Source organism: Lygodium microphyllum, chromosome 26 (assembly GCF_053477565.2).
Source record: "Lygodium microphyllum isolate KBCC chromosome 26, Lygodium_microphyllum_v1.1.10, whole genome shotgun sequence".
Taxonomy (NCBI): Eukaryota; Viridiplantae; Streptophyta; class Polypodiopsida; order Schizaeales; family Lygodiaceae; genus Lygodium; species Lygodium microphyllum.
In genome coordinates, this window is record NC_141160.1 from 21225294 (window position 1) to 21241434 (window position 16141).

Sequence of the window (16141 nt, forward strand, 5' to 3'; positions counted from 1 at the left end):
TAATGAAGAGACTATGATGGGTCCATAGGAAACTAATACTAGTAGTACGGTTACTATAAAAAGAAAACACAAGAGCAAGTGCACATCCAATATCATTGAAGAGAGGCCAAGGCCCTCATCACCAATTAATTTGGTTTCTCCACATCTAAAAGGTTTGATATTTTGAAGTACTATAGCCAAGACATCTCTTGTGTCCCTCTAGTGAAAATATTTTCTTGAATATGAATTGTAATCACCGAACCATGTAGGCCCCTTTGTTGATACCACTGAAGAGCAAATTGCAATGGAAGGCATCACCAAGGAGGTCCGTGACATTGGCATGGATAGAAGGATATAACAAATTCTTCCAAATCTTGCGGTAGAGAGTGTTACCTTACACACCGCTATAGAGAGATGCATGACAATGACGAGAAGCACTGAGGCATCACATGGAATTGACACGCATATTATAGAGTACCAAGATGGTAAGCTTGCTTTTGTACAAAACTCATGATGTAAAGGCACATAATTCTTATTCATCACCAAAGTAACATCAACAAGATTTTTTAACATGTTGAGGGTGGAAGAATTTAGTGTCTTGGATTTGAGGTCACATCAGACATGGCGCGTGCGGAGAGATGTAAAGAAACGATACTCGTGAATTCCACACATGTCACGATTGGATGATGTCAGAGCTTTAAAATAATCTACCATTATATGATGTTAATAGTGATGTGTGTCCTTGTGTAGGGAAGGAAATAATGCAAGAACATGAACTAGCTGTGCTAGGGGACATGGCAGCTACTAGTAAACAAGCACAAGTCGTGGTTTTTTTTTCCCACAATACAATGCCAATAAGAATGGCCTGTATTTTTGTAGAGGGGGATACAATTTTTGAATATTTTCAACCTATATTGCTGGAGAATGTTCCAACCACATACATTGGTGAACTAACGTGTCTCAATAATACTATTTACAATAACATTTTGGACAAAAATATGTTGCTAATTATGAATTTATCATACAGAGGGCCATACTGAAAGTCTCGTGGAATTCCACTTGCAAGACATCGTCTCCCACAAAGCGACAATGGTGCAAGATGTTCCAACCATACATACATGTAAACAAACATGTAAGAAGAATATTATCTATCGTTAACATGGTGCAAGATGTTCCAACCATACATACAGGTAAACAAACATATAAGAAGAATATTATCTATTGTTAACATTCAGTAAGAAGAATATGTTACTAATTGAGGAGCCAATGTGCAGAGGTCCACAACATTGAAAGCCCCATGGAAGACCCCTTGTAAGTCGTCGTCTCCCATGCCGCTATGATGGCAAAGGTGGAGTGGCGTACTATTCTCTGTGACCCAATTGAGATCAAACATGCATTGCAAAATGATCAACCAAGTGAGGCATTCTCTTGATTGGTAGAGGCATTGGAGGAGGTCAACCAAAACAAGATGGTTGAGGTTGATGAAGAAACCACAAACACACCATGCGATATCATGGTGGTTCGTCTCCGTGAAGATAGTGTCATGCATGGATTGGGGGATGGAATTCCATCATGGAACTCCCATAGTGAGGTAGAGTTAGTCTATGCCATGTATCTGGATGATCGTGTTCTCAAGGATGCAGGGATGTTGCTTTTCCTTGCCACAACACACTCCATGGTAGAGCTTGTCGAACAGGTTGTGGAGGATGGACACCGATGGATGGAGTTAGAGCAAAAGTGTTGGGTCTTACACATGGCACAGGTTGTTCATTGCGAGACACCTGCATGTGTCATTGGAGGTAGAGATGTAAAAGTTTTAAATTCATGATATGCTCATGCTGGATACTATTTATGTATCACACTTGTTGACTCCATTTAGTGAGTATAATTACTAAAATTAGTATTTCAATCTTTAAATGCAAGTACATGTGCTATATATTCTAGCATACATGTGTTCAAATATCACTTACAATGGAATCATTCCTCCAGAGTTCACAAAAGATGGCATTACTACGAATGAGTGGGTGCAAGATACATCAGGATCCCCAATGAGAGGTCAATATGATATCCAATGTTGTTGAACTATTGTAGATATGTTTTGTAAACATTTAGTAAATTCCTAATATGTTATATGACTACCAAACATGCAACGTGGTAGGGCTTTTTGGAGCTCGTTCTTGTAGCAAGTCCACACAATAATGCTCGATTGAAAGTAGCGAAAACATGTACAATGTAGTTTTGCTTATGTGTGCACAACGGAAGTGATATATCAGGATATAATATCAAATCATGCACATAAAAAGTGAGAGGTATGCGAATGTATGTATGCATGTGGGATAACAATGTGATATTATTTTTGTCATGATATTAACAACTAAAAGTGTTTAAGATAATTTACCTCATGCAAACTCTTGACCCTTGTAATAATAAGAGGGTTGTGAAAAAAGGATGGATGACCCTTGCAAAATTAAGAGGGGGAGAGAGAGAGAAGTTGCTAATTTAGAGTGAGAGAGAGAGGTTGCTATTTGAGAGAGAGAGAGAGAGAGAGAGAGAGAGAGAGAGAGAGAGAGAGAGAGAGAGAGAGAGAGAGAGAGAGAGAGAGAGAGTGTGTGTGTGTGTGTGTGTGTGTGTGTGTAAGAGGGGGAGAAAGAGAGGAGTTGCTTATTTGGTCTAGTGCTCTCTAATCTAATATTCATTAGTTTCTTTATGTAGTTTCTATATTTGAGAGAGAGAGAGAGGAGGGGAAAGGAGACCCATAGAGAGAGAGAGAGAGAGAAGGAAAGAAAAGAGGGATAGAGAGAGAGTGGGTGTATATGTATTTGTGAGTGACACAAGGAGAGAGAGAGAGCAAGCGAGAGAGAAGGTGAGTGTAAGAGAGGGAGAAGCAAGAAGTTGTCAATAAAGAGCGAGAGAGAGAGAGAGAGAGAGAGAGAGAGAGAGAGAGAGAGAGAGAGAGAGAGAGAGAGAGAGAGAGAGAGAGATTTCGAGGAGAGAAAATAGAGAGAGAATAATTGGTGGAAGATGGGAGAGAGAGAGAGAGAGAGAGCTTAATTAACATGGGGGGAGAAACATGGGAGGGGATGGTAGTGGTGCAAGCGGTGGAGGTGGTAATGACAGTGGCTGTGAAAGCGGCGGTAGAGGTGGTGGTGGTGATGGTGGTGGTGGCGGCGACAATGGTAGCAGTGGTGGTGGTGGTGGTGGAGATGGTGGTGGCAGTAGGGGCAGTAGTAGTGCTTGATATGTGCACAAGAGAATAGAAGGAATAAGTGGAATATGTGGAACAAGAAATGGAGGTTGCCTAGAAAAGCTCACTTAAATGCTCGCTCGAAAAGCTTGTCCCCTCACCTTGCTCTCTCAATCCATTGAGTTTGCGTCCCACCATCACTTCCTCTTTGGTATTTCAATAGAAGAATTGATAAGGGACAATGACATGTATGCCAAACTCATTTGAATAATATAGAAAATGGATAGCATGCCCTCTTCTTGAACTTAGTCAGAGCTTACGACCAATGAGGATGAGAAAGGAGTATTGCAATCTCATAGCAAGCAATCAATATACCTTATACCCTCCACCTCTATATGGTATAATTTGAATTATTGGAAGGATTTCAAAATTGTGTATATTCTTGATCCTATGCATATTTTCAAGAACATTTGGGCATTCCTTATGAAAACACCTTGTTGGCTTAAAGGATTTTGTGGCATCTAGAGTTGAGTTGAGAGAGCTTGAAGAATTCTATTGGCTTTGGAGATTTTGAGGCATCTAGAGCTGGATATTGACTCAAAATGAAATAATAACAACAAATTGTAAAACATAACCCATATGTGCACCTACAAGTTATAGTGCATCTTTACAAAACTTACGCACCACATATGATCACAACCTATCTAGACTAGAGATACATGACTAGCATAACATCATAAAAGTAAGATTTATTTCTCTATTGCATTGCATGCCATCTGTCTAGATCCTTTATGTGAGCTTTGTTAGCCCTTATAGGAGACAAATTGTTGAAGACATGTTGGAAGGCAAAGTCAAAGCGCAACAAGACTAATCAATTGTACTAGAAGTTATTTTGCTAAAATGAAGCCAAGAGGAGATTTTGGCCAAGGTAGTCCAACATGGATTTCTAAGACACTTGAAACATAAATAGGTAGATTCTTGTTAGGGTCACTTCAAGCATGGAGAAGAAGAGGCATGAATATATGGAAACAACCCCTTCTCCTAGGTCAAAGTAGCTTCTTGGGCTTGATGAAGAAACTTCCTACAAAGAAAAAACTTTGCAAGTTCAAGTGTATCTCCCCTATGTGCCTCTTTCGTAAAAGGAAAGAAGAAGACATAGCCAATGTGTTTTGGGAATGCCAAAAGCTAATTGTACTAGAAGTTATTTTGCTAAAGTGAAGTCAAGAGGAGACTTTTGCCAACGTAATCCAACATAGATTTCTAAGACACTTGAAACATGAATAGGTAGATTCCTATTAGAGTCACTTTAAGCATGGAGAAGAAGAGTCAAGAATCTATAAAAACAACCTACCAAGAAGAAACTTTCTACCACGAAGAACCTTTGCAAGCTCAAGTGTATCTCCCCTATGTGCCTCTTATGTAAGGGGAAAGAAGAAGACATAGCCCACGTGTTTTGGGAATGCCCAAAAGCTAAGACATTATGGAACAAGTTTAGATAAAGGTAGCGTGTCTAAGAGTTTTGGTTTGAGGCATGCATTCTTCAGTGATTAGGGAAGGATGAATGATAATGAGATTAAAGCCTAGAATGTTTTTCTGACTATCATTTCAGAAGGATATGGAATACTAGGAATGATATTCTAATTGGACAATTGGGAATCATTCTAGATTGTTGTCCTCTTTGTTAGAAAAGTATATCAAGGATGCTTTAGCTCTTATGAAGTGCTTGAAGGCTAGCCTTACCTTCAAGACAGTTGTGAAAATGATTAAGAGAGCAATGCATATAATATTAGAGTGCTAGTTTTGTTGTTTATCCCTATATGCAGTTTCATGCTTTTGTTCCTCGTGTTCCTCCCTAAATGGTACATGAGAATATTCTACTCTAATAATAAAAGTGTATCATTTTCACATTCAAAATAACCATTAGACATTTGTAATACTTACCTTATTACCTAGTTATATAACCTATAATTAGTGTTGACAAATATTTATATAGCCTTGTAGTACATTGTAGCTAACATAGTTTGCATCTTTCAAACAAGGTACAATATTATTGAATGCTTGTTTTTATTTTGTTGAAGCCTAGCTCTCAAGTTTTGGTAGAATTTTCTTAGTCCCCATTTTAAGCCTAGCTCTTAAGCTTTGGTAGAATTCTCTTTGTCCATTTTAAGCCACATTAGAAAGGACTCGAGATTAGACTTTTCCATCTATTATAGATTGTTAATAGTCCTACAACCAATCCAAAACTAGTTTTTGGAATCCAAAAGTTGTGAGTGAAAGCTAGGAATCTTGAAAAAGCACGCAAAACCAAGGAGCTACTCCCCTAAGGAGGTTTCCTGGAAATTATTTCCAAGGTTTTTGATAAAAAATGAGGAACTAATCTTGGGCACATCGGCAAGTTTTGGTTTTTGGTGGGGAAGAACCATTTTTTGCTTGGAAATGCCCTTCTCACAGTCTTCTATTTGAAAACACATTCTTCACCTCACATTAGGTCTTATCTTCTTTGCTTATTATAGGCTATTAGAGGCACGATTTTCTAATTAAAAACGAATTTAGAGATAGGGCTCAAAGGATCGATGGGGCCAACACAATCTGAACTTGATTTTTAGAATTCAAACGTTGAAAGTGAAAACTAGCAACTTTTAAAGCACCCAAAACCAATTGTTTGTTTTGGGGCTCCTAGGATAGGCTCCTAGGAAAGGCCCCTTGATAAATTAGGAAGCTTGAGAATGGCTTTAGAAGAAAATTCACAAAGATGTTTCAAAAGTTGTGAGTGAAAACTAGCAACCTTGAAAGCACCCAAAACCAAGTGTTTGTTTTGGCGCTCACAGGAACAGCTCCTGGGAAGGGCCCCTTAATAATAATTAGGAAATTTGAGAATGGCCTTAGAAGAATATTCACAAAGATGTTTCAAAAGTTGTATTGAAAGCACCCAAAACCAATTGTTTGTATTGGGGCTCACAGGAACAGCTCCCACCCAGGAAAGGCCCCTTAATAATAAATTAGGAGATCTGAAAGTGGCTTTAGAAGGATATACACCACAAACATACAAATATGTTCCTTTTGTTGCCTTCTCTTGTTGGGAGAGAGGAGACTTGGACAGCACGCAACCTTCCTCCACCTCCCTATATATACAAAGTATTAGAAAAATGGACAATTATATTAATAATTTGAAAAGAAAAATGAAATTAAAAAATCAAGCAAACGCAGGAAAATATAAATATTAGTAACTGGAAATGAATAAAAATAAGCAAAAACAGAAGAAAAAGCAAAAGAGATGCTGGTATTTAACTCTGCATCTCCTGCAGCTCTCTGATTCTCGCACAATCAGACCACATTTTTGTGACCCGTATTGCTGAATTTTGCACCTGCAGCAATTCTTTGACAAGGAACTCTGTTTTTGCTCTATCTTCTCCTTTCCTCGCATCAACTAGTACACATTCCTGAATTGTGGCTCAACCATTCTTCTCTTGATCTGTGCAGGTATCTTCATCAATTTGCCAGTCCTTTAGTGAAAGTAGGGCTTCGAGAGGCACTCATTACCCAAAGCATCTTACTTTCTTTAAGAAATTTCCACTCATCATCACACAAAAGCCACATGGTCATAGACAATTAGAGCCTTCATCTGTTATGCATCATAATCCGCTGCATTCCCAATTAGCAAATAGTATTAAGGTTTTCATTTCTTGTGTTATAATCATTTCTTGTGGTACATGATAAAGTTCTCTGTTGTCGTGAAGTGTTATCTTCGATTCACAGTTTCCTAAAAACTGTATGTTTCTTGGGTTTTAGTGCAGGTAAAGCTGACATATTAAGGCTTTTTGGCCGCACATTGGACCGATATCAACTGACAAGAAAAGATTTCCTCTGCAACCCACTCACTGCATATCCATCGTTGCACAATCTTGGTACCTTCCGACTCTTGCAAAGTCTTGCCCGGAAAGTAATTTTGTTTGAATCCTGTGAGCTAGAAGAGGGTCTGTATTTTCTTGTTCTGGTTCAGGTGATAATCTTTGAAGTTGAATTGCTGCATTACTGCAACAGTCAATAATTCAAGTAAGTAATGTGACTCCCTGCACTTGGTCTTTGGGATCCAAATACTTTCAGCATACTCTCCATTAACTATTATAAACTAAGGGTCTTTCCTGCAACATCAAATTCAAGCTGCCCCATCTGATAGACTTCCTAGGATATAAGTTTGTCATGGAGCCAACTCAGTAGCATGTAAGGTAGCTCACAAAAGTAAGTGTTCTTGCCTTCAGGTTTTCAATTGCTTATCTTTGCATTTGAATTGTATATCATCTAGCATCACCCTCAACGCATAATGCATACCGTCACACGATAGCAGTCCTATCTGGTACGGTTATCTTCTTTGACTGAGTGCCTGCGTGCATGAGCAAGAAGGATTGACTTCGTTTTTCTTGTTTGCAGTGCCACAAGCTTCTCACCCTTCTGCAAGATGTTCAGACTACAGTTGCTACAAAGCCATCCTGTTGAATAAGTGTTTCAATGGGAATGCTTTCCACAACTTCTGGCAACTTGTTCTACATGTCCAGTACTTTGTGGCGCTAGCAATCCACCTCATTTTCCTGTCTATAGTACTTCTAATCACAGTTTGGAAGAAAGTGAGGATCTCAAAAAGCTCCAGATTTGGGTGGACATTAGCCACCGTGCATACTGGTGGTGTCTCTGTTACACCTCTATATACACTTAATTGTGGTGCCTGCATTCTTCTTTGCCTGGCACGCTCTGTTGTTGTTATATGGTGTATACACAGTGGGTTGGAGAAAGGATGGAACCATGTTACTTTACTTCTTTCAGCTGGTTTTGTTCAAGCCATTGCGTGGCTCGTCATGACTGTTGCTGTCACAGAGTCAAAGACAGAAAGAAGAGCCAAGTTCCCTCCTCTCTTGCGTTTCTGGTGGGTCGTGTCATTCTTGCTATCTGCTCTCATGGTCCTCTCAAAGTGCACACAAGCAGGACATGGGATGGTGGAACTTGATACTTGGGTTGAGATGGTGGCTCTGCCTCTCTGCACATTTTTGTGCATTGTTGCTATTTCTGGTAGAACAGGTATTCTTGTGATTGTACCACGTAGCTTGCAGGAGCCACTCTTAAATGCTTGTAGTGATGAGGCAGCATCTCCAAAGCCAGGGAAGAAGGTAACTTCCTATGCAACTGCAGGCTTTTTCAGCCAGGTGACATTCTCTTGGCTGGACCCTTTGATGGCAGTTGGGTATAGGAAGCCCCTTGAACTTGACGACATACCTCAGCTTGCACACATGGATCAAGCTGCTTCTGTGCTTGAATGCTTCAAAATGAATTGGGACAGGATTGAACCAAAGAGTTTGGTGAAATGCATTTTCCTATCCTTACGGAAAGCCGCATTATCAAATGCCTGCTTTGCCGGGCTTTACACATGTGCCTCATATGTGGGTCCCTTTCTCATTGATGATTTTGTGGAGTACATAGGAGGGAGGAGGCGGTTTGCCCATGAAGGTTATGTCCTGGCTGGTTTGTTTTGTGGGGCAAAGTTTGTAGAGAGTTTTGCTCAGAGACATTGGTATTTTGATGCTCAGAAGTTGGGATTGCGTGTAGCTGAGGCGCTGACTGCCTTGATTTACAGGAAAGGATTAACATTGTCAAACCAGTCACGTTCTAATCATTCAAGTGGCGAGATTATCAATTATGTCAGTGTTGATGTTCAGCGTGTAGATGACTTCGCCTGGTTCATTAATGATCTTTGGTTGCTACCTTTGCAGTTTTGCTTGGCCTTCATTATACTTTACAAGAATCTAGGCATTGCAGCCCTTGCAGCTTTTGTAGCCACAATTCTAGCCATGCTTGCCAATGTGCCTCTCACTACAACTCTAGAGAAGTATCAAAATAATCTCATGAAATCAAAGGATGCAAGGATGCGGGCCACTTCAGAAGTCTTGAGAAGCATGAGGATTCTGAAACTGCAGGCATGGGAGTTGAGGTATTTGAAAAAACTTGAGGCCTTGAGAGCAGTGGAATGTGGGTGGCTTCGTAGATTTTTCTACACAGATGCAGTTGTCACGTCAATGTTTTGGTGTACACCAGCATTAGTCTCAGTCATTACATTTACTACATGTGTGCTGATTGGGGTACCTCTTACATCAGGGAGGGTTTTATCAGCGTTGGCCACTTTCAGAATTCTCCAGGAGCCAATTTTTGGAATACCTGATCTTGTAGCAATGCTGACAGAGACGCGGGTTTCTCTTCATAGATTAGAAAGCTTTCTTCAAGAGCAAGAACTGGATATGCATGCTGTGAAGCGGCTACCGGTGAATGAAGGGAATTTAGCTGTTGAAGTGCAGAATGCATTGTTCAGTTGGGATGGTTCTCTTGAAAAACCCACTATTGCTATAGCTCAGCTGGAAATTAAAAAGGGCCTGAGGGTTGCAGTTTGTGGATTGGTTGGATCTGGAAAGTCAAGCTTTATATCGTGTATACTTGGAGAGATTCCAAAGCTCTCGGGCACAGTCAAGGTGACTGGAACTAGAGCATATGTTGCTCAATCAGCATGGATTCAAAGTGGGACAATTCAAGATAACATCTTGTTTGGACAGCCCATGGATAGAGGTAAGTATGACCAAGTATTGAAGGCCTGTACCTTGGGGAAAGATCTTGAGCTTCTGCCACATGGGGACCAAACAGAGATTGGTGAGAGGGGTATCAATTTGAGTGGTGGTCAGAAACAACGGATTCAGCTAGCTCGGGCTTTATACCAAGATGCTGATATTTATCTACTTGATGACCCATTCAGTGCTGTCGATGCCCATACTGGTTCGCACTTATTTAAGGTAATACCACTTTGCAAATATTGTACACCCAAGTGTGAAGTCAGTTTCTTTGCTTCCAGAAATACACCCACAAAGTATATACTGTCTATGTGATGTTTTAAATTATTATGATTCAACTTCTAGGAATGCATATTGGGGATCCTTGATTCCAAGACTGTGCTTTATGTGACACATCAAGTCGAGTTTCTACCCATTGCTGATCTTATATTGGTACACATGCTTCCCTTTTCCAAGTTTCATGATGAACTAGAACTAAAATTATGCAGATTTGACTGATTATCTGATACAACTTTGATTGGGTATCACCTACTGTTGTCAGGTGCTTGAAGATGGGAAGGTTGTCCAAGAGGGGAGATTCGATGATCTATTGCAGGCTGGCACTAGTTTTAGCAGATTGATTGGGGCTCACACTAAAGCTTTGGAGTCCATTGATGCAACTGGTAGCTCTGCTCTGCATGATAAGAGCAGTGAAAGGATCAATACAGTTGTGAAAGATGAACAAGACTCTCTGCAAGCTAACAGTTTGATGCATGACAAAGACAGTTCAACCATAGATTCAAAATCATTAAAACAGTTAGTACAGGAAGAAGAAAGAGAAACTGGAAGAGTTGGTCTGGCAGTATACTGGTCCTTGGTGACAGCAGTCCACAGAGGAGCCTTTGTTCCTTTTCTCTTACTGGCTCAGGTCTTCTTCCGGGCACTGCAGATTGTTAGTAATTACTGGATGGCGTGGGCTACCCCACTATCATTTAATGGGCATCCCAAGTTCAGCAGTAGATTTGTTTTGCTAGTTTATGGTGGACTAGCAGCTGCCAGTGGTCTTTGTGTGTGTGTGAGAGCTTTTCTCCTTTCAACTGTTGTTCTCAAAACAGCACAAACATTCTTCATGAAGATGCTACACTCTATTTTCCATGCACCCATGTCCTTTTTTGATGCAACACCGACTGGCCGTATTCTTAATCGGGTAACTATAACTTCCTTTAGTTTATGTTGAACAGATTGACACAAGAAGTTTTTGGCATTTTTTAATGTGGGAAAAAATCTCATTTCCCTTGTTTTTCCCTGTAGTGTCCAACAACATGAGTTTCTGCTCAAGAGGCACCACATGCCTAGCTAGGTGAGGTTTGGGGCAGGGGCCTGCAGGCCTGGAGTGGGTGCTGGCAGCCCCCTGTCCCCCAACCTGACCTAGCTAAGGAATGTGGTGCTTCCTTGGCAGAAGTTCATGATGTTGACATAATTCCCAATGTCGGAATCATAGTAGCGATTTGTCTAAAACTTCTTGCGTGAGAGATGCAATGATGAAGAGGTTCTAAGTAAAAGCAAAAAAAGCCTTACCACAATCTTACCCTTCAGGCCAGACCCACAGTGGGTTGACCCTTTAATCTTATCTTGAATGATAGATAAACTTCTCATGAATAGCTATACATGCTCTTTTTCATTGTAGAAGGGAAATTAGGTTTTTAAATATACTGTCAAGCTTGTTGAGGCTAAAAAGTACTATTCACTTTATTTTTACGTTCAGGCATCCGCAGATCAAAGTGCCCTAGATCTGGAAGTATATAATCGATTTGCTGGCCTAGCATTCAATACCATCCAGCTTTTAGGTGTCATTGCTGTCATGTCTCAGGTTGCATGGCCAGTGTTTGCCATGTTTTTTCCTGTGATGGGCATGTCTATCTGGCTTGAGGTAATGCAGTCATTCTCAACATATACTCGATCTTATGAGTATCAAAAATTTCGTGTACAGTATTTGCTGTAAGCTACAGACTGTTGTAGATCTTACATCGTGACAATTGACAGCTGTTTGCTCGATGCTATGATTTATTTACAGAGGTACTACATAGAGTCTGCAAGAGAGCTCTCAAGGTTGGTGGGTATCCGCAAGTCACCTATTCTTCAACACTTTGGGGAGACTATTTCAGGAGCTGCTACAATTAGAGGATTTGACCAAGAATCCCGATTTGTAGTTAGAAACTTGGAGCTTATTGACTGTTATGCTAGACCTCTTTTCCACAATTTTGCAGCAATTGAATGGCTTTGCCTAAGATTGAATGCTCTGGGAAACATTATTTTTGCATTTGTGTTGCTGCTGGTTGTGAGCTTACCTGAGGCTACCATTGATGCCAGTACGTTGGAACATTTTTTCACTTACCTCTATGATTGAGTGGTGCTTATGTCTGATTGAGCACTTAAGTGCTTGTGGAGAAAGTTTTATGTTGTTAGGTGAATCAATACAGAATCCGAAAGTTGGCCACCTTTCTAGTTCAATACATCTTGAGGCATAAAAGGTTCTATTGCTCAAGTATTTGCATATAAACAGCCTAATCGTGATCTATAGGCATAGAAGCAGCTGACTAGCAAACACATTCTTTAGCTTTTAATCAGACTGGAATGCAATTGCGTTATTCTCCTCCCGATTCTTCACAGGTATTGCTGGACTGGCGGTAACTTACGGGTTAAACCTGAGCTATCTACAGTACATGTTTGTATGGAATCTGTGTGGTCTTGAGAATAAGATAATATCAGTTGAGCGCATTCAGCAGTACTCCAAAATTGCTAGCGAAGCTCCTCTACTCATAGAAAATTCTCGACCCCCTTTGAATTGGCCCTCCAAGGGAACCATTGTTCTTGAGAGTTTGCAGGTATTTTAAGTCATATTTTCAGTTAACAGGCACAAGATTTAGGAAAACGAAGAGGTTGACCTTTTTAATGGCTATGCATGTGGAATTGCTGCAGGTCAGGTACGCTCCATATTTGCCAATGGTTCTCCAAGGGATAACATGCACCTTCATGGGGGGAAAAAAGATAGGTGTGGTGGGACGAACTGGGAGTGGGAAGTCAACTCTCCTTCAAGCTCTGTTTAGGATTGTGGAACCAGCAGCAGGAAAAATTATGATAGATGACATTGACATTTCGAAAATTGGATTGCATGACCTGCGTCCCAAGTTGAGCATCATCTCACAGGATCCAACAATGTTTGAAGGGACCATGCGCAACAACCTGGATCCATTAGAGGAACATACAGACACTGAGATCTGGGAGGTAATGTTCTGCACAGAGCATGTAGACATCTTGAACATAGAGAACTAGGGGAGTGCCTTTTGATGCATTTGTCATGTCAAACAGGCCCTTGATAAGAGTCAGCTAGGTGATGCCATTCGAGCCAAGGATGGAAAGCTTGAAACTTCAGGTCTTTTCTCTTTCTTATTTCTATCTCTCAAACTCTGCTCTAAAGCTGCATAAATCATAAAAAGTACTACTGCTGTAGGAAGTAGGCCAAAAGTTATATTTGTTTTCAACCCTGCCATACATTCAGCTTCTGTTGTTAAAGAAGCCATGGCGCAAATTATAGCCCAAAAGATTTTCCCCAGACATGGAATATGTGGTATCTACTAGAATTAGGCATGGGATGGAATTATCCACAAGCTGATGTTTGTGCAGTTAGTGAAAATGGAGAGAATTGGAGTGTGGGGCAACGCCAACTTGTCTGTCTTGGACGGGCTTTGCTGAAGCGAACAAGAATTTTGCTGCTTGATGAAGCTACTGCCTCAGTTGATACTGCAACTGATAGTGTGATTCAGAACACGATTCGGGCTGAATTTTCTCAATGTACAGTTATCACAATTGCTCATCGCATTCCAACAGTAATTGACAGTGACTGGGTTTTACTTCTGAGTGATGGTATGACTGCACTGCACTAAGCTTTTCTCCTCTCACTTCTTTATATTTCCCAGGGTTTCCTAATGGAAGATTGTCTGCTGTTTTAGAGCCCCTGTATGTACTTACAATAAAATTATAGTAAACTTATGCTTCACTGCTAAACAAATGGATGAAATTGAGTTTGAATTTGGAATACTACACCACGATGTGCAGGAAGAATTGCAGAATATGACACACCATCACAACTTCTTGAGGATAAAACATCTTTGTTTGCCAAGCTTGTGTCAGAGTACACAACAAGGTCAAACAATGTCACGGATGCTACAGTTCTAGAGTAACTAAAGCATTGAGTGTGCTATACCGCTGGTACTCGCCTTAACTAATAAAAAACTAAACCCACGGTAGCATCCTGATGATCTATTACTTGAATCCTGGGAAAACCCATCAAATGTTTTCCCAAACCTGGAAGAATCAAGAGAGCTCATTGGTATGTCTATGCTGTTCTTAAGCTCATCAGACAGAAAGGCTCTTGTAAGCTTGAGAAGTTTACGCATTGGGTCATTTTTTGGCAGGTTCTGCGGTACATTATGAAACTTCTGAAACACTATGTTGGAGCTCTTTTAAGCCACAAGAGGCAATTGTTCATCCTCTCCTGCCTGCTTCAATGCAAAAGCACACACTTTTCTCCTGGGACCATGTGCAGAAAGGTACTTTCTCACATAATGATATTCAAATCCAGCAGTAATTGGAATTTGGTTTGGAACAATTTTTCCTGCTTCGGTTCTGAATGCCTGATTACACTCTGCACCTTTTTGGGCAGGTCACACAATGATCTGGGGAGAAGCTTAGACTGGTTACAGACTGAGCCCAACCACAAAAATACAGTCGAAATGGTATAGGCTCTGTGTCTTAAGGGCTGCAGGTAAGTCTGGACAGGCAACATCCTCGGCCCAGCTGCGTCATCCGTGCCTAGGGCATGTGAAGACCAATAATCTGCTGATTGAAAAGAAGACCATCGGCTTGTTTGCAATGCTTGAGCGAGAGAGTAAAACAAGTGCGCACTGGTGTGCGTTGGAGCATCGCCCTTTTGTTTCCATGAAGATGTCCTAGCACTAGCACTAGTATATCATTCCAAAAAGCATGGGCTCTCTCAAGATTTTGCTTTGAAAAAAAGAGAGACGTTTAGATATAGAAGTAAACTTAAGCTATACTACATTAGCTCTTAACATGTCTTACATTGGGCCATTGAACTCAAGCTAACGAGGGGTAATTTTGTGAAGAGTCACCTTGTCACTCTACCTTAACTGTAGCATATGCCCCCGCGGCAATGCTAACCAAGGGGGGCTACATAATTGATGATTCCCATGTGCAACGCGAGCAAGAAACTAAGGTGCCTAATCCATCCAAACTTGCATCTTGTAGAGCAAAGTATAGGGTTAACAAGTCTACCCCATCTGTTGCGATGGTACATCCTATCTCTATTGAGCTTGTTTAATTAAACTAAGCATTCATGAATTAAATAAATTATCAAACTCGAAGGCTAAGAATTTATCCAAGACCAATGCCAATGTGCCTCATTAAAAGGCAAATAAATAGTCTTTAGCATCATAAAGTTAAATATATTCATTGGTACATCTCCAATAAATAATTATAATTGCAATAATAGATAATAATAAATATAAAATGATCTAGAATTGATTGAATGCTCAGCATGACATTGCAAACATATCCTCACATGTCTCTACACATCAATCAAGATTAGTAACAAATCAAGATTAGTGACAAACATATTCTTGCTTATCTTTACACATCAATCATGATTAGTAACAAATAGAGTTAGTTTGAGAATAAACATAAATTAGTCATTTTTAACATCATTAAAAATATTATGGAAACCCCAATTAACATTAACCCAAGTTGGGTTGATAGTTACATCAACAATTACATAAGATGTAACAGGTGAAGAGGAGAAGGCAGACGTCGTTGCAGGCCATCTCTTAGCACACACACACACACACACACACACACACACTCTCTCTCTCTCTCTCTCTCTCTCTCTCTCTCTCTCTCTCTCTCTCTCTCTCTCTCTTTTGACATCATTCAGGCACATCACATTTGGTGGAGATGACATCACCAAGATCTCCTCTTAGCCCTCACAGTTCCAGACATGCGACACAGGACGAGCCCATGTATTAGCAGCAACTAGAACATCCATCATACATAGTCCAATGCTGAATACTGTAAATTCCATACTACATCAGATGAATGCCACGAACCATACTCTCTTGGCCTTTCTTGAGCATTAGCAACAACGTGCAGTAACTACATCAAATCCGTGAGTACGGGCTCGTTATTTTGCAGCATTAGCAACTGAAGATGTTTTATCTTGGTTGGATCATTTTGATAATGTCGCAAGCTATCATGGATGGATGGATGAGCAAAAGACAAGAGAAATTCGTACATTACTTGAAGGGCTGGCTGCAACCTGGTATGT

The 16141-nt window shown here is 40.4% G+C and overlaps 1 protein-coding gene across 1 annotated transcript; it reads left to right on the forward strand.

The window, feature by feature from the left end:
• The first annotated feature begins 3049 nt into the window (after positions 1–3049).
• LOC148013039 (putative ABC transporter C family member 15) lies at positions 3050–15173 on the forward strand. The gene is made up of 15 exons (XM_087667840.1): positions 3050–3203; positions 6550–6643; positions 6953–7068; positions 7592–9987; positions 10111–10197; positions 10307–10951; positions 11510–11674; positions 11819–12113; positions 12415–12629; positions 12724–13029; positions 13114–13177; positions 13429–13668; positions 13861–14134; positions 14220–14354; positions 14468–15173. The coding sequence occupies exons 1-13, from the start codon at positions 3050–3052 to the stop codon at positions 13983–13985; spliced, it is 4902 nt and encodes a 1633-aa protein (XP_087523966.1). The 3' UTR covers positions 13986–14134; positions 14220–14354; positions 14468–15173.
• The last annotated feature ends 968 nt before the right edge of the window (positions 15174–16141 follow it).